The following is a 19,196-nucleotide window of genomic DNA, read 5'->3' as shown; positions in this document are numbered from 1 at the left end:
GAAATTAATGTTTTGGTTGGAAAGAAAACATGCCTTCTTTTCCATGCCTTCATTTCCATGGCACAGGTCTACAAAACTGGTTATTAGTGCAGTAAACATAAACTCATTTAGGTATGTAAAAGCTACAAACATTCTCAGTTTAGATCCCCATAAATTGTCAGATTAGCGTCAGAACCTTGGCAGGCAATAGCTCTAGCTCCTCCTGCGCTTGTGTGGTTTCATGCACGTCTTTTCACCTTCGTAGGTGGCCAAGACTGTGTATTTGCACAGAGCAGAGAGTGCATACATTGGTGCCCTGTGGCTTCTAATTTCATCATATTGTGCTACTCTGGTTTGCTGGCTTGAAATGAAGACATATTGCTGACATGTATTTTTTGCTGATATCAGTAGTGTGTGTTTCTAAGAACTATGTGAGCCCACAACTCAGTGAAGCTGCTGAAAGCCCTCCTGGGGAGCCCTAGCATAGACCTCTCACAGGCAGGGACAGGTGCTCGGCACCAACTCCTTCCTCCCATGTACAACACCCACTGGACAGTCATTGCTATAAGAGGGATGACAAAGAAGGATGTGATGCCCCCATTTGCCTCCCTTCCTTAAGACTGGAGTGGAGTTAGTAAGGGTACCTGGATTATGTGCTTATATTTAAGATCAAGCAAGGATAGCTGAACCTTCTGCCTTTGTACTCTTTCAGAAAGGAAACTGGTCTTGTTCTGCTTGTTTTTCTCATCAGTGCTCAAGCCATTTCATTATCACCTCCTTCAGGGAGATATGAAGATTTGTCACCACCTTATTTCTCCTCACTCTTCACGTTCCATTTATTCAGTGGATGCTGGCAACCTAAACACCCCCAGCACCTAATCCAAATTATACTTTGGAGGTGTTGCTGCACCAACTTTACACGTACTGTGTGTGCATGTGCATGTGAATGTGCATGTGTGTGAGCAGGCAGTGGATCTGATGTCAGGTACTTGTGTCATTATAATAAGAAGTCAAGTTGTCGGACAATAGCTCCAGGCACTGTTTCTCTCCATGTCACACTGAAAGTCTTGACACGAGTAAGAGTAATCATGATTTGAGAAAATCAATAAAATGCACACAAAGGATGTTTCCACAAAAGGAGGCTGTAGTCTGGCCCTAACAATGAAGCTGTATGGGGCAACCTTGTGAGTTTGGTACTTTCTGTCAACTGATATGCAAAAGGAGAAATCTGATTGTCATTCAGCCACCACGACAAAGCCAGAGGCAAAAGAAAACATGATTACAGATAAAGCAGGAACAAACCTAAGTACAGACTGTTAATGCTGGTTGTCAGTCTGAGTCAAGTTAATCCTATAATGCACTGAGCCTTCTTTTCTCCTGTTTTTGAGTGAAAATACAGGACCTCTAATGAAGAGAAAGGCATGCCAGGAAGTCTCAAATCTGTAGAGTAAAAATATTTCTCAGGATATTTTATAATAAATTGACTTTTCGAGCTACAAAAATTGGATTACTCAGGCAAGTCATTGTTTATAACAGCTGTGATAAGACAGCACACTGGCTGCCCCTCTATAAACCAGGGGCAATCATAAAATAGAGTTTGCCTTCCACAACTAAAAAGCAGTAATGCATAAATATGAACATGCTGTTTATCAGGAACAGAAAATTGTACTCCACTAAAGGAGTAGTTTCTTAAACCATTAACCCTTTTCCTTTGTTCCTCTGAGATCCCTCAAAGCAAACTTCAAATTGACTTATCTTATTGTAGTACTTCCTAAAATCTATGTTCTGTATATGTATTATTTGTCAGTTTCTTAAAAATCATTGAGCCTCATCCTAAATATAAATGGCAAGCAGCCATATGTGACGAGACAGACAGTTATAGTAAGTCAATAAAGTCTCCAATCAATGAGCCCTCTGGCAGTTGTAAAGACATGCATGACTTGCACTGTTTATCAGAGCCATCCATAAAGACTGTGACACTGTTTGGAAATGTAATGGCTGCAGTGGTAAAACACTATTTTGTGAATGCCATGAGGACCAACTATTGTACATCCTATTAAAAACTTGTGTGTCTCAGCAGCTGTCTTGGCAGTCTGGAGTCAATACCCAGGAGCAGCAGAGGTCAAAAGGCCCTGTTCTCACTCTCAGGTTACATCGGACACTGCTACAGTTAGAAAACATTCAAACCACGTAACCTCCTCCCTCCTCAAGCAGGTCAAACAAATCCACTTGAAGTGTGTCTGCCTTGAGTCCCATGGGGAATAGAGGGGGAGAATAACCTGTTACACAGTTTTAAAACTGCTGCTGCAGGAGCTCGAAGACAAGACCTCTTCACTACGGGTTCATGGACAGATGGTTCACATCCTTAGCACTGATTTGGCCATGATCTAAAAAATACTAGATGTCTAAATATATAAAGCTTGGAAGGGGAAATAAAGGACTGCATATTTCTGTGTTGCTAAGGCACTGGTGGTTCTCATTAATTAATGTTATTACAGCAGGAAATGTGCCAACAGCAGACTGAACATTCTTCATATGTAACCAAGGACACCGGTCAGTCCAGACCAAAAACTAACACACTGTTTTGTGTTGGTGTGTAGGTTTTCAGAGTCATGTACAATACCATGCAATGGTGGGGTCTTCTACAACAGGAAAACTTTAATTTTAAGTAGTTTAAGCAGTTGGAGAAAAATTCTCAATGAAGCTAACTTACTTCAATTACTTACAAAAAAATAAAAATTTCCCAATGGTCATGATTTTCTTTCTATTTAAACCAAGCAATTAGATAGAATGCTGAATTGAATATTGCGTCATCACCCCAATTATCTCCCTTCAAATGGGTTTTGATTCAAAGAAAAAAAGATGGTTCCGCAATCATGCCGGGTTTTTCAGCTGCAGTGTTGCCTGCCTGCAATCACAGAGCCTTGACTTCACAGCAGTGCTTCCGGAGATCGTCAGAGTGATAGGAAACTGAGGAATGGCCTTCAGGTGTTAGCGAACAAAGAGGCGTCAGGAAGATATGGGAGACTATCAGCCCTCTAGTCTGAGCCTGCAGATATGAGATAAAGGCTTCGCCTCCAGGAAGGAGGCTCGCACACTCAAACGCTTTATCTCTGAGACATTGTCAGACAAGCACAAACTGAAAAAAAATTCAAACACACATTTCACAAGCACAGCAACATGTTTGCTGTCTGTCTGCCTACCTGCCTGTGTGTCTCTTTTTGGATCAATTTATGCAGCAAAGACTATTTCGTTTACAAAATGTTTTCAAAACCAATTTTCAACTATTGTCAAAAGTGCTTATCCATTAGATATATAAAATAAGAGATTGCACAAATATAGTAACATCTCAAACTAAATCAGATAAAAGCCCTTCTAGCCAAGTAACAGATTCATGCTGCTTCTCTTGGGGCTATATTCAGAATTGAAAAACCTTTAAAGGTGAAAGGAGAAAGCACAGAAAAACGTGTCTCTAAATGCCACAAAGGGATTCAATAATTAAAGTCCTTTGATTTCTTGTATCTGCACAGATTACTGCATTCCGTTTTGCACTTACAAATGGGGGAAATGTCATCTTACCATCTTCCATATCAGGAATGATTGTGATTCTGGCTGTGGGGAACTCTGAGCCCAGACGGCCTCCCATGGGCATGCTGAGGGTGACATTGAAGCTTTCCTCGTCTTCATACAGAGAGTCATCAATGATCACAACCCGACAGGATTTCTCCACTTCTCCCTTGTCGAATCGCAGGATGCTGTGATGGCCCTCAGGCCTGGAGATGTAATCAGAGTAGGACAGCACTGTGGTGGGGACAGTGCCTGTGGCCGAAACTGAGTGGGCAGAAAAAAGAATTACAGAAAGAGAAGTTAACGATCCAAACTCTGCAACAATACTTTTTTCACATAAAAATCAATACATAAATATGATTTTCCTTTTCACTGAAATTGTTTTTTCATGAACAATGTTAATATGCATCACTGAAATACAACCTTAGTATAGGATATGCCTAAAAAACTATTTTCTAACCCAGTTATTCATTTTTGTATAATGTATATAAACACATCAAAACTAGTGCAGAACAATCTAAGCTATTTCTCAAATTTCCAGCAAGCCTGCTTTAACAGAAAAGAGAAAACTTCCCTCGTCACTGCATTTTACCATTTACAGAAACATTTTGATCTAATGTGGATCTTCATCTGCTCATTTTTTTGGACTTCCTCTTCCATTTTTAAAGGTTACATCATGTGACAATCGAACAGCTGCCATCAAGACAATGATGAAAGGGCGACCAGCTTGTGGATTTCTTTTTTCTTTGGTACATTGATTAACTGTCACTTTAAACCCACATTTTATGTGCAAGGGTGGAACTGTTGCAATGTCAAAACTGGTGCAAAAGTTATTAGTGCTCCAGAGTTATTATCAATATGTCAACCTTCACCATCCACTACTTCATCACACAGCAGCTTTAGCATTTGCCTGTTCTAGTAATTCAGTACTCAGTCTAGATCTAATTTCAAGGAAGAGAGGTGATCAAGATGAGTTACAAGTATGGGGGCGAGCTGAGGTTGAGGGGGACAAGACTAACAATTAAAAAACAATGTTCACTCAAGAATTGTTGCTCCCTTTAATTCTCATATATAAAAAATACACAAAGTTTACCACTTTCAACACGTAGTTTTGCTGTTACCTTGCTGGGTGTAGCAGATGACCATGAGCTCCTGACTGACATCTCCACTCCTGTGCACTGGGATGAGCAGCTCACCAATATCCTCCTCTATGTTGTATACAGCTGAGGGTATGAACACTGTTGACTCTGTATACAAAAGTCAAACATCAACATATTAGTTCCTTACTTTGTCACAGTGCGTTAATATTGTTTGAGTTGAATAACTTTATGTTAAATCTTATCTGTCTTTTGGTTTGAGGAAATTGCTTGTGTATGATCCGTTCTCTGGCAAACTGAATGTGATAAATTGAGTGAATTGAACTGAATGATCGAAGATAAAGAAAAGGGAAAAGCTTACAACATCAAATCATATTGTGACATATGTTATTTGCATCAAAAACCTCTAATACACAGGCTTACAGCTTACACACTGGGACCAATGACAGTTCTCATTACACCTCCACTGATGGTGTTACCATCAAGTTTAATCAAAATCCAACATCAACTGTTTATTCATCTGCAGCAAATATTCCAACCTGGAGTTGGCTGATACACAGAATAACAGAATTTTTGACCTAGTAGGTGATACAGACTGGATGTGGAAAATGTTATCTTTAGGACAAAATAATCCTATTAAAAACAATGTGTACAAATCAATGCCTCACACATGTGGTTTCTTTTCAGAAGTCTAGAACCCAAAAGGTGTGTTAATTATATTTGCAAGCAGAGGCACGTTAAACAACTTGTTTTTTTCAGTTTTACTGGCAGCTCTCCATGTCTTTGTCTTGCTCCTACGACAATAAGGAAAGTAATGAGCTTGCAACATTTCAGCCATGAAATTCACAGACAGAAGCTTTGTATCCTCCTCAGTGAGCATCACGGTCACACACATTAACAAGGTGTCAACAGAACTTGACCTTTCCTTTCCCATCCTGAGGACCATGCAAACAATTGCAAGGAATAATGTGGCCACTCTTCACCTCTTGTTTCTAACACTCAGCTGTTTCCAGACTAAGCCACTTTGGTCTGTCTGCAGTAAAAGAGAAGTTATTTTTCACATTTTCATGGTGGCGGCCCTTGGGCTATTCTAATTTCTGCTCTCAGTGAGAAGAAACAAAAAAAAATTTTTTTTATAAGCCTTCAAAGTTTATTTGACCTTGAGAGCCAAAATACATTAAAACGTCTGAAAGCACAAACAGTATAATGATATGATAATAGACATATGGCTGTAGGAAGACAATGTCTGTTTAAAGCACAAGGAAACAAAAATAGAATTTTAAATATTGCAGAGAGATAGCTGCTAGTTTTGTTGATTGCCCTCCAGAGACTGATGTTCTGTGAAACAAAACTCCAACTAAACATGTTAATTAGCATAAATTATTGACAGCAAATTCTTCCTTTAACACAATGAAGCCCTATGGGATGAGGAGAAACATTATCCATATTTATATTATACAGTTCTCTATCTCAGCTCTATCACAGTCAAGCTGTTTCAGTAACACTGTTCATCTGTTCCTGTAGCACTCATTTCACATGCAAGGGAGGTCAGTGTGGTAATCGCCATATCCTTTTGACCGTTTATCTACACTTGTGGAAAGTAATACTAATACAGCACATAAATGCTGTTTGCTTTTTAGTCATTATGTGGCTATTTTCATAATCAAGTTGGATTCAAGATGTTGTTGTTGTTTCTCTCTTTCAGTCTTCACATGAATTCATTTTGTATTTAAAATATTATGCAGATAGACAGAAACATTTCCTCAGAACATGAATACAGATGAGGTGAGGGCTAATGGATTACTAGACCTAAACTGATATCTCTGCTGCTACAAAAATATCCACCTTTAGGTATTTAAACCAATCGTAAAATTTTGTGCATTGCGTGAAATGTAGCCTACTTCAGTGACTTGCTATTCATTTTAGTTTACCTACTTCCCCTAAAAATTAATTGCCTTCTTTCTCTGTCTTTATAGATTTTTCATGTTCTAGCCCACAGAAAAAGCACATGCTCTGTTATTTATTGCTTGCACTCAACCAGTAGCCAACCAGTTTGTCATGGGTGTCATTGAGGCATAATCCACTGAGGAATATGACTGACATTTTTGTCCCTTTTACAATGGATTGCTTTCTGTAGGACTGTTGAACACCTGCAAATGTTTGTCTTTCTTCTTTTTTTTTTGGGATATCAAACGCTCAGTGATATTTCACATAGCTGGAAAATGTTCAGACATCAAACTCCATTGCAGCTCTACTTATAAGACCTGAGGGTTTTGCATTAGAAACCCAAAATGCAAAAAAAATAATCTTTAATTACTAATATTTGTTATGGATTATACTTTTTAAGAAGGAACTTGTTTTATCTCACTAAAACCTAGGGCATCTTTTTAGCAAGATCATTTATTGTAAACATTTTATTTAAGATCAAATCCCTGAATGTGAAATCATTACTGACCATCATCAGGATCCAGGATCTCCACAGTAGCCAAGTCTGGGAATTCAAGGGCTGCCATCACCGGCTCAGATAGAACAATCTGGAAGGTCTCTGACACTTCATACTTGCTATCTGTCAGGATCCGGACCTTCCAGGTGGCTGTGGTCTGGCCCGGGTTAAACTGCACCTGTTTCTGAGCTTTCCCCCGGAAATCTTTGTCCTTTTCTGCAGTGCCATCCTTTGTGCCAATACCTTAAGAAGGACACGGGAAAAAAGGGTTATTATTATAATCAGGTAACATCTGATAAACATGTGTATACACCATATATCAGGCAATCAGGAAGTGAATCACCTTATTCCAGTTTTGGTACCAACAATCTTTAATATACATATTTCATAACTACCTTTTAATAAAAACATTTCTTTAATGTATGAGTGTTCTTTGAATCCTGATATCACTGTAACTATGAATGGTCATAATTATTCAGATATTCTTAAAAAACTACTGTTTTTCTTCTCCTGTAAAACCAGGAAAATGTCACGCCCCAGTTGGTCTAACCGGATAATATCTGCCCATCTTCTGGGTGCAGTTTCCCACCCCCAGTGTTTCAAATGGCCATGGTGGGAATAATGCCAATTAGCCCTAATGTCAGTCTGGTCTCAGCAGCAGTGGTTGGAGGCTAACTGACCTTCAGCATGTGAGCTGTTTGATGGGGCCTACAGTCACTATAGCTGTGACACTGGCAGGATTCCTGTTGAGCAGGAGCACACAGCCTCTCCATTGTCTTTGCTAAATGGCCACGCAACACGCAGCAGGGGTCTGGCAGTAAATAGAAAGAACATGGCTGCGCACCCCAAAGCAATCCTGTAGGCTGCCACAAATGTAGAAAACCAGAAACTGTTGGATAAATGGAGCACTGCAATAACATTTGAAAAAAGGCTGTTTGTTCACAAGTGAGGAAGGAAGAAAGAGAAGAGAAAAACTGAAATATCACATCAGGACTACACAAACGATCTTCAAAAGACCACAGAATGAGAAATGCATGAGTTTGGGTTTTTTAGAAAATTACCATTCTGTTCTTTGATGAAAATAAAGAGTGGGCTTTGATATGCAAGTACAGACAGAAGGAAAATGCCCCTGCACATATGTGCTGAGATAAAATGGTCAAGCTCAATGGAGCTTGAAAAATCAGCAGTCTTCAAAGAGTAGCTAGGAGAGGAGAGAGTATGATTTGCTCCAAACTCTATCTCCTGCACAATGCCTGGATTGCATGGCCGTGATCACAGCAGTCACTCTGAGACTTCGCTGCAGGTGGGCTTGCTGTAGCCTCCAAACTGGTGCCACCTGCACTGTGCATATTGACCAGTGAAGCAGTAGCCCACCAGTAGGCTCCTCTGATCAGTGTTCACTCAAGCAGGGCTGGGAAAGAAGAGATATCCCCACTCAACATGAGAAGTCACTGGCCTGGGATCAGTCACTATCTCATTGCAACACTGAGGCAGATGGGTGGCTTGAACTGTCAGGCTGCTCTGGCGGCCTGTTTATGCTGATTAATCAAAATGGTTTGCTGCTTTTGCTCTCCTGTCCTCAAAGCAGCAAATGATCTATTTGCAACAGTAATGAATGTACTTGTTTTGGGGTTTTTTTTACCATGAAGGACACCGCCTTACTGAGATATGATATCGTTGTGTACCTGCAGGGGGAATGCTGCATGTTTTTGAAGCTAAAGATAAAATAATCTGTCCAAAAATTATTCTTTCTTGGGTAACTCATAATTATTAAAGCTGAAAATTCAAATATGTTTATGTTTCAGCCTAAACATGGAAGAAAAATGGTAAAAGGTTTCACTGAAATATTTGTTTCAGAATACACAAATACACATTCATGTTAAAGTACAGCCAAAAAAGTTTCCTTTCAATCTGTTAGTTAGGTCTACAATTTGGCTATAAATTGAAAAATAAATATTTCCATAGGTATTTGATAAGACTGAGGAAAAGAACAGAGTGGTGTATGATCAAGGAATCAATTCCTGTAAACATGCACTCACTTACTGTAATAAGAAACGAAAAAGATAAAAGTTTTCACTCCTTATGCATTTTCAGAGAGAATTGATATTCGTACTTTGGGGGCATTGTAAAACAAAATGGTTCTGACTCGATTTCTTTTTTTAAATTACAGCTTCTTTGGTGTGCTTTCCATCACCACCATGGAAAGGTACATCATCCATTATCATTCCCCTTCATGCTGCCTCAATCATAACAAAACTGGAGAGTGAAAAGCTATGGGTTTGGACTTGAAAGCACACAACAGTAATTTCGGACATTATGGAAATGCAGGGCAGGGTTTTTCTCCGGGCAATGAACAAAGAGTGCATCCAAAGTTCAGAGTAGTGCTTCTTTAATTTATAATGCAACCATTAATAAAACAGTAGCGATGCTCCAGAAAATCAAAACAAGGGACAATTATTAGATTGTTTGCCTAAGCTCCTTATACAGTTCGTTGTTTAATATTAATTTGCAAAGAGATCAATGTCGGGTCATCACACGGGCATTTTCAGTTTGTTTCTTTTGTTCTTGTACCTTATCAACATGAACAACAAATTATACGCCTAAGTGTATTCCTGTTTGACTTCATTTACTTTTTACTGAGAATTATTATTGAATATATCTGCCGGTGTATCTAGTGGACACAGATCTGCTTTAAAATGTGTATTTTTATTTTTTATTTCACTCAGTCACTTAAGCAGTGTTGATATAGTGCAGTGTGCAGTGTAAGTGCAGTGTGTGGCACTCTAAAGGTCAGTGCAATTTGCATATCGCCTCAGAGACGTTTCATTAGCCTGACACCCTGGGGCACTCAAACAGTACAGTAAATGATCCTCTGGGATTTGACCTTTAACATCAGGTCATTTTAATCACACTGCATTTTTATGGATAGAATAAATGGCGGCACTAAACAATGGTGCCAGTACTAAGAATGTCTGCCTCTCACAAATCCTTACGGCAGTTTGTGTTTTTAACAGTTATTGTTCGTTTAGTTCCAGGCAGTAAATTGCCCTGGCCAACATTTGGAGTGGCGCCTTTCCATGGCTAACTTTGTGTGACCTTTCTCATGTGCGCATGCGGCCCCTTAAGAGATTGTTCTGTGCTATTGTGTAATTGGAACGTAAATACTGGTCAGAGGTTACAGATGAAAGGTCATGACCTCTGTGACCCTGAAAGGGTGTCTAGACTAGCTTTATAGTTGTCCTCAAATATGTCAAAGCCAGTGTGTGTGTGTGTGTGTGTGTGTGTGTGTGTGTGTGTGTGTGTGTGTGTGTTTTGTACTGTGGGGAATTGTCGATCAATATTCTGGCCTTGTTGAAAAATGGAATTGTAGGAAAACCGAAATAATATTTTCTCAAAATGTTTTTCATCATTTTCGAATGTTAGCTTTTTTTTGGTGTCTAAGTCAGTCCTAGAGCAAATCAGTAAGTTATATCATAGCACATATATTTGCATATCTTCTTGTTATCTACTGGTACATTAATCTTCATTGGTACATATTTCTTACTTTTTTTTTTTTATTTTGTAGTATGTATCTAAGGTCAGGAGTAAGCCTGGGTGGGATCATGTATTTGGTAGTCTGTGTCTGCCTTGTGAAAAAATGTGTGTACATGCATCTGCATCAGAAAACCTACGCTATTATACTATACAAAAAAATAAACTTTATTCATAACTTTGCAAATCTCCATTGGTCTATCTATCTATGTTTTTATTACATTCATTTATTGATTTACTTACTTAGTTATTCATTTTGATGCAGATCTGGACCCAGAATTTTATAAAAATAAAATGGAAATATTTCAATAAATTATAATGCTGCAAGCCCACAGTGCCTTCTAGTAACTTTCAGTAATGATTATGGATATTTTCTGTCACCTTGGATGGAATAAAATAATAAAATCAGAGGTAGTGTCTGCTTACTAACGAAGGACGTCTCCCCCAGGTAGCCCCGGCGTTTCAGCACCACCTCCAGGAACTTAACCTCTTCATCCACAATGTAGTGTTCCTTTTCCAAAGAGATCCAAGCCCAGTTCAGACGGAACTGCTGGTTCTTCAGTTTGTTGCCTCCTGCAAACAAATACAGTTAATAGTTAAGTTCAAGAAACTTAAAACGGCTCCCTTGAACTCAGCACACAGCAAGGGAAAACACAAAAGTCCTAACTGGGTCTTAATAATCCAGAACATGTTTTATAAATAAACATAGCTATTTGTTTATGGGCTAGCACGGGAATTTTCAATACCCCTTATTAGAATTATTTCTTGGATACCTTTAGGACTTGACTTTCAGACTCCAAGCCAACACTCAGTGGGTGGTATGAGGAGTGTACAGCCCTTATGCAAAAGGAATGGATTTTCTGCCATCTAATTGCTTCATTTCTAATTAAGATAAAAGGTGTCTGTTTCCTGTCTGAACTGGGTTATTTTATCCTTGCCTTTTGAAGTTGGATTCAAAGGCCAAGGCTAAAGTCCTTGAGGACATCGCAGCTACCATTTGACCATAAAGACTCAAAGCAGAGCCACAAACGCATGCATCAAACACACACAGATGCACAAACACTTTTGAAAAAAAAAATGTACAAAAACATACACACGCTGACTCATAAACCACACCACACTTTAATATTGTAATTTCTAGAGCACTGACTAGCAGTCTAAATAATAATCCACTGGTTCCTGAAAATCAGCATGCATCCACCAGACTGCACAGTGAGAACTGCCACCTGCTGCTGTACTGAATGAGGATGGTGAGATACAGATGACTGAGCCACTGAACATCTGGCCATTCTGAAAGTGGTGGAATAAAAGTGAAACTGGCAGGAGGCTTCAGGGACCTTGTTCAGAGGTTTCAGAGTGTTGCTGTTGTTTGTGTTAGGCACGACTGAGAGTCTCTACCGTGCCCCACCCCGCTTGTTATGGTCAGTAAATCTATTACATCCAGCTGACCGCTCCACTGTTTCCATTTCCTTCCTCGATTGCCACGGTGAGACCTATACACATTCACCCTGGGTGTTTTATTATGTGTGAGGGTGCATGCATTTGCAAGTTTGTGTGACTGAGAGTGAGCGCCTATGTGAAATGTTCTCTGCACCTGTTCAGAGCTTTTTCCTTTGGTCTAACAGTCTATATATTTCCTCATGCACAGTAAAATAGGGTCTTAATGCCCCTGACATCGAGTCTTTTTCACAATACGGAGCCATAACTGGGACAAAAGGACAAAGTAAGTGTGGCGCACAAGGTGTTCAAAAGTGTTCTTTTTCCCCCATGTCTCATACAAAACCAATGACTTATTTAAATCATTCAGTTCAATAAAGTTCTTTAATCCATTATGAACACATGGAGGTACTTTGATGTTTTCCACCAGATAGAGGACTTAAAGTTGTGAAGACTAAGAATGTAGTGAGAAGCTAAAGAAACATGACTTTCACTAATTTATCTTTTATGGTTATGGTTACGCGCACTAATGGGCTTTATCAAAAATGCTCGAAAGAAGAATACAGATGCTGATCTTCCTTGAACTCATACAGTAGATCCAGTTCAGAGTGAACTTCAGACGGACTCGGTGATGTCAACGCGAGCTATAATTGGGACAAAAGGCTGCAGAAATGAGAAGAGAAACTGTTCTATTTTCTGTCTCCTGCAAAATTAACAAAATGTTAGAATCATTTAGTTTTATACATTTCATGAAACTCCGATGAACACAGATTTCTTTGTCTCTTTGAAAACAGGCATTTTTTTCTTTTAACTTCAACATAGGTGTACAATGTTAATGAGTCCCTGACCTTATTATGACTGAATTGACTAAATTATGTTTTCAATTGGTGAATACCTCTGGTAGTGTGATGACATTTTTCTCAAATTTCAAAGTTTCTATAGTTGGTGTTCTTTTGTTCGTCTGCTTAGCCATCAGGTCACTGTTCATGTTCACAGCCACTCTTCTCTGTTAATCCCAAATAAGGTGCTATTACTATGGTAATGTAATGTGCTTCATGTGCAGAGTATATTGTGGAGTATTTTGTGTTATCCTCAAATTTGCATCATGAGGGATATGCCCTGAATAAACAAATACAGCAGGACCTTGTTTGGCAAGTCAATGTAGTATAAATTTTGACGTAATAAAATTACAAACAAACATGATTTCTGTTATGCTTTTGGGAAAGCTGGTAATAGACAAACAATTCAATCTAAAATCTCAAATTATTTGTGTAAAGAAAACAAATTATTTTAGCGTAAACAATTTATGGTTTAAAACAACAATTATCCCAAATGTAAAGGTTTGCCCACTATTGTTTTATATAAACTGGTAATAGAGACTTGCTTAAAGTGTATTTTAATAATAATGTCTCAAGTGATACATTTATACTTTCTTGAGGTCTACCACAGTGTAGGATTTTTGCTTCCTGTGTGTTCCATATCCTTCTTCTGGAGATAGGCGACCTGTGTATGACAGGACCTCCCTACTTCATTTGGATTAAAGCCAGCAGCATGACACGCATGCCACTAGTAAACACTGCATGTGTGATCTCTGAGTTGTGAAGGAGCCGTCTTCCACTGAGGTAATGGAAACAGAGAAGGTCTTGGCTATTTATCTGACTTCACACGTTGGCACAGACTTTGTAATAGTTTCAACACAGCTGATACTCTTGATCTCAAGAATAATTCTAGAAAATGGGGAATATAAATGACCATCTCTGTATAATCAACCACTCAGGCAGGGGCATTTTAGAACTGTTTATAGGTATGATGAAGTACCTCATACATTTTAATAACAACATTAAATGGTTACATGTTTTGCATAATTATTTACATGACTGAAGAAATAGCCTACACATCAAGCTTAACCTCAAAGAGGCAGCTCTCCCTTTCAAGATGAATCACCTTGAACACCTGTCTGCCTTCAACAGTATTCACAAACATAAAGTGGCTCTATCAATTATTAATTTTTCATATCCAGAAAGGTTTGAGGAGGATACATAAAAAAGCAGCACTTTCAAACATTAGAATTTATGTTCAGAGTTTATGCTACAGACAATCCCACCATGACACGAGAACATATTGAGTTTGGGAGTCCTCTAAGTCCTGTTAAAGCTGCAGCGTGGCCTTCAGGGAGCTGGGGAGTGGAGGTGCTCGTTTCCAGAGGACCACTTCACTCCTCCAGATTTCTTTCTAATTAAGATAAGCAGGGGTTGGAGTAAGTCCACTTCAAAGAGGCCCAAAGGAAAACACCAGAGTTAATCTTTAACCAGAATTCACAGCACTGAGACAGAATTTAGTGAACAATATCGGTATCTCTTATGTTCAGGCCTTTGCGCTGCTGTGCAGTACAGTGCAGAAGCATATGGCGTGAATGCATAAGCTGCTCATAACAGGTACATGAACTTTATATCACAGTATGTCTACATAGTATCCATATTCTCATTGAATTAATTTGGATATAGCAAGAATCCTACACTGACTGACTGCTTGAACTCTGTCTTCTTGATTTCTACTAAGTTTTTTAGCACTCCTTGTGTCAGTCTCTCTAAATAAACATGTCAACAAACTGTCAACCTTTGCTATTCTAACCACTTGTACACAAACCTTTTCAACAAAAACCTTTGTACAGTTCATGTAGCTGCCCTTCTATATACAGGTTCTGTCCACTCAAATAGAAGATGTGTGATGAGGGACAGAAGCCTTTTCAGAGAGGCCAAAGAATGTGAGACTGGACTGTGCCAACTTAGTGCCCCTGTCTCCTCCCTGCATACATGTTGCAGACAGCCCTTATTTGGTCACCGTCAAGCATCGTGGGGCCACGATGCCCCATGGACCCTCGTCTGTTCATTCAGCCAAGCAGACAGACAGGTGGCCCATTGCCCACAGAGCCAGCAACACTGATTAGGGAAGATAAATTGGGACCAGCCTGTGAATCCTGTTCAATAGACACAATACATCTAAAAATACAGAATGATCACACTGCAAATTGACTTGTGTGAAGATCTCCATGATCTAACAATGATGATCTCCAGGATCTGCAATAGTGCATTTTAGCATTGAAATATCAAGTAACATACTGTAGAGATGGATGAAGAATTGTGCCCAGGACTAGCAAACTGCTCACTGCCCATTTTTCCTTTCAATTGCTATTAAAATGGACCACATTGGAAGACCATGTTTCTATTTCATAATAAGGGCATTAAATCTGAATACTGAAGCATAACCCTTTTCTTTTGTTAGCACAACTATTCAAGACTGCAATTAAAAGAGATTGGAAGCCTAGCAGTTGTAGAACCAACAGTGCAATTTTGCCACCAGGAGTGGCTTAAGGACAACTCTGTGATTGTCCTTGAGTGGCCCAGCCAGAGCTTGGACTTGAATCCAAAAGAATCTCTCTGGAGACCTGAAAATGGCAGGGTACCGACAGTCCCCATCCATCCTGACAGAGCTTGAAAGGGTCTGGAGAGATGAATGGCAAAAGATCGCCATATCCACGTGTGCAAAGCTTATCGCGTCATATCCAAGAAGACTCAAGGCTGTAATCGTTGCCAAAGGTGCTTCAACTAAGTACTGAGATACAGGTCTGAATACTTCAATGTCAATATGATATTTCAGTTTCTTTTTAATAAAAAACTTCTAATATCCTGTTTTCACTGTCATTATTGGGTATTGAGTGTCAAAATAAGATGTGTTTTTAAAGTGACAGTTAACTCTCTGAATTATGTTAATACTGAATTGTACAAACAGTAAAACATTGCTTCATATGCAAGAGCACATTTAGATGAAAATCCTGCATCAAGTGAGTAATTCATACTTCATTTGTCTACATGCATACACACATTTAATAATGTGGATAACAAAATGCTGGATAGGGAGCTTTTACACCTGCACTGGGTTCCACAAAGTCTTATGAAGCAGATTTAAGTGTTTTGTTCAAGCCAATTCACTCTTAATAATTACACAATTTATAAAATACTGTACAATGGAGAAAGCTATCCTGAGTGTCTGCTTCACGCTCTACTGTCTTCACACACTGCCACATATGACGTAATTTGCCATTTGTTACAAAAAACCCACACAATGGCTGGAGAGATAATTCTTTTTAAAGTTAGAAGAACATTCTAAATATGTTATGTTATATATATATATATTATATTTATTTATTTAGAAAATATGAAATTCCAAACAGCGGACAGAAAAACAACTTAATAGAATGACCTTCTATGAAATAATTTTTCTTAAGTAAAGAGCAGAAAATAATTGTTTACAAAAATACTATTATAATCAGCAAGACCAAAAGAACATTGGATCCGTCGCACCAATTACTGACCAGACTGCCACAGAACCTTGGATTAATCCTGATGATTTTATTAATATTCATGGTTCCCAGAAGATGTCTTGATCCCCAAGCTTTCGTCCAGAAAATTTCCCCTCGACTAAAACTTCAACCCATGACGATCCACTGTATGTTGTGGCCATTCATGATCCATAGATGATGAACAATTCCCATTTAGAATACTCCATGAGGTTACCTCTAGCACTAGAGAAAACTTTATACTTCAACTTCAGCTCCCGGCTCTAAGCTTACAAAATTGTCACTATTTAATTGCATATAATGTTAATGTTAATATTGTAATTTATGATTAACATTACAGTCTCTAGGGACCGTTAGTGGGTCTTTAGACTTTTAATCTAATCTCATTTCTGCTGTGGTAGTAGGATTGCCTTAAAAATGTTTAGCTCCATGCTGCTTCCAGGACAAAAAATGAAAGACAAAATGGACAGCTGACTATACATTTAAGTTAGAGAGAAAAAAAAAAGATAAAACATTTTTGTGATGGAAAGTAAACATATTTTATCGTCAAAACTCACATTAACTCTATAAAATGAGCTGTCTTTGGGTTCCACAGTGTGCCAGACCATACCAGCACACTTTTCATCTCTCCAATTAAGGGAAAGGGGATATGATAATCCTGTTGAAGGAAAGAAAGCACATGGCAGAGGAGAGAGAAAGATATGGTCTAATCACCCTAAGCCTTGTATCAGCAGTAACGAGTTGGCCAGGGCTTGAAAGATTTAAAACTGTTATGATTTCACAGGCCCTAAACCCCTTTTTCTACCAGCACAGCCTTTCAGGAAACCGGTCTGCCATAAATTTGGCCGCGCTGCAGGGTCCATTTGGGCTGCTGTCGCCTCTGCGTCGCATTCTGACACAGTGGTCACTCTGAGGCGACATTTGAGGGGCCTGAAAGAAAGGCCAAAGGCCCTTCAGAACAAAAGTGCTAGGTCAGAGAGCCATGCAAGGCTTAAAGCAAGCAGGGCTTTTCTCTCAGCAGGGAAAGTTCTTTGAGATTAACATCTGAACCACAACTATAGAGGTGATTTAACTCACAAGTAATTTTGCTTTCTGAATGTGTTCATATAACGGCTGGAATTACTTTCTTAGATTTCCAATGAGCATATCATGAATAAACATTTGCTGAAGCCGTTTATACATTTTTTAGAAATGCAATAACAAAGAGGTGTTCACATATTACACCTCTGCTCTGAGATATTAAAGTTCTGTTATATCAAATGTGAATACAATTTTAGAGGTCATGTTTTCACCACTTTACAGTTGTAGAAATATATCACATAAATTATTGTATTCTTCTCTTTGTTCAGTCTTATGCAGGCAAAACCTGAGATTAAGACTGACAAACTAGTACTTCAACTGCCCTGAGTTAATACATAACTGTGATGAATGGATTAGCACAGAAACTGAAAAGCTCATGAGAGCAAGAGCATATTTTGAAAATGCTGCACCATTTAACATCTGCAGAATGTCATTCAAGCTAAAGCACTTAACTTATTAGACTGTGACTTAAATGTGCCATCTGTGAATCAGAAAATGTGCTTTATTGTTCTTATAAATGTTGTCGTCCACAGTATGATTAACAATAAGAAACCTTTTAAGCAAAGCAACAACTGTCATCTTGTTCCCACACTGTCTGTTTTTGATTCCAAATTGCAGCATAAAGTAAGGTTGTTGTGGAAACTACTGTGTGACTTTCTTCCCGGGTCACAAAGTAGAAGCAACCTCGCCTGTGTGGATAAGCAGTGAGGAATTCCCAGAGCTCTTATTTCAGATGGGGCTCCTTTATTTGTGGCCCAGGAGAGAAATGTGTCAGAGGAAATACTGTACAATATGATAGGGGAAGGTCACTCCTGCCCTGGGAGCCTGCTTCACGCTCTACTGTCCTAACACTTTGCCACAAATTACGTCATTTGTCATCTGATACAGAAAACACTTCACAGAAAATGCACACAATGGCTGGAGAGATTCTTTAGAGCTATTGAGGAACAGTCAAACTCAATTTGTTAAAAGAAAATATAAATCAACAAGTACATACAAAAAATATCCAAACAGCAGACAGAAAAACAACTCAATAGAGCACCCTTTGGTATTTGTAAAGGTCACTGCTTCTCCGTGCCTAGAAATGACTGGCATCACATACATGCAAACATCCTGGGTTTTTAAGTATAATCCTATTAGTCTCGCCTGGAAATATTAGTTGAAACAGAATATTTCCAAACACCTTAAGGATTAGCAAGTGGCCAACTCTAGATGCACAACTCTGCAGAAGATCTACTCTGTCGCGGTTTGCTGATTTCCAACCAGGGGCACAGGGTGTCCTGCCAAGCGCCCAAGGTCAGGACTTATCCCTGATCATGGCTACATCATTAGAGCTGGAAAACAGACTGTTCAGACTTGGGTGGGCACAAGTTATTTTCCTTCTTTTTGGTTAAGTTATAATCATTAACAAATCACGATTTATATAAACTCAATTAAAAAAGATTTATTACAAATCTTGCACCTGGATAATTCACAGTATAATTACACCAACATTCAGATGATTCAATGGCTTTTGTTGTCTAGCCTTGCACAGCAGAAAGTTGACTACTGCACCTGAAAAGATGAAAAGTCTAATTCTCCTGTATCTCTGTATAAGCAAGTAAATAAATCCATTAGCCGAAAAGAAGAGGCATAAAAACCACTGCTGAGGGCTTTGTTTCGATTGTGTAGGTGAGGTCAGACAAAGTATTCCTTGATTGCCCTT

The 19,196-nt window shown here is 38.8% G+C and overlaps 1 protein-coding gene across 1 annotated transcript in view; it reads right to left on the bottom strand.

Annotated features, from left to right (window-relative positions):
* frem2b (FRAS1 related extracellular matrix 2b) overlaps positions 1 to 19,196 on the bottom strand; it is a 52,929-nt gene that overhangs the window by 17,751 nt on the left and 15,982 nt on the right. The window contains exons 3-6 of the mRNA XM_051397163.1: positions 11,044 to 11,190; positions 7,099 to 7,329; positions 4,668 to 4,793; positions 3,559 to 3,810 (exon numbers count right to left, since the gene is read on the bottom strand). Coding sequence (XP_051253123.1) covers positions 3,559 to 3,810; positions 4,668 to 4,793; positions 7,099 to 7,329; positions 11,044 to 11,190 — 756 coding nt within the window. The remainder of the gene's footprint in view (positions 1 to 3,558; positions 3,811 to 4,667; positions 4,794 to 7,098; positions 7,330 to 11,043; positions 11,191 to 19,196) is intronic.

The sequence above is a fragment of the Dicentrarchus labrax genome, unplaced genomic scaffold (genome assembly GCF_905237075.1).
Source record: "Dicentrarchus labrax unplaced genomic scaffold, dlabrax2021, whole genome shotgun sequence".
Taxonomy (NCBI): Eukaryota; Metazoa; Chordata; class Actinopteri; family Moronidae; genus Dicentrarchus; species Dicentrarchus labrax.
This window is presented reverse-complemented; position numbering and strand designations above follow the sequence as displayed.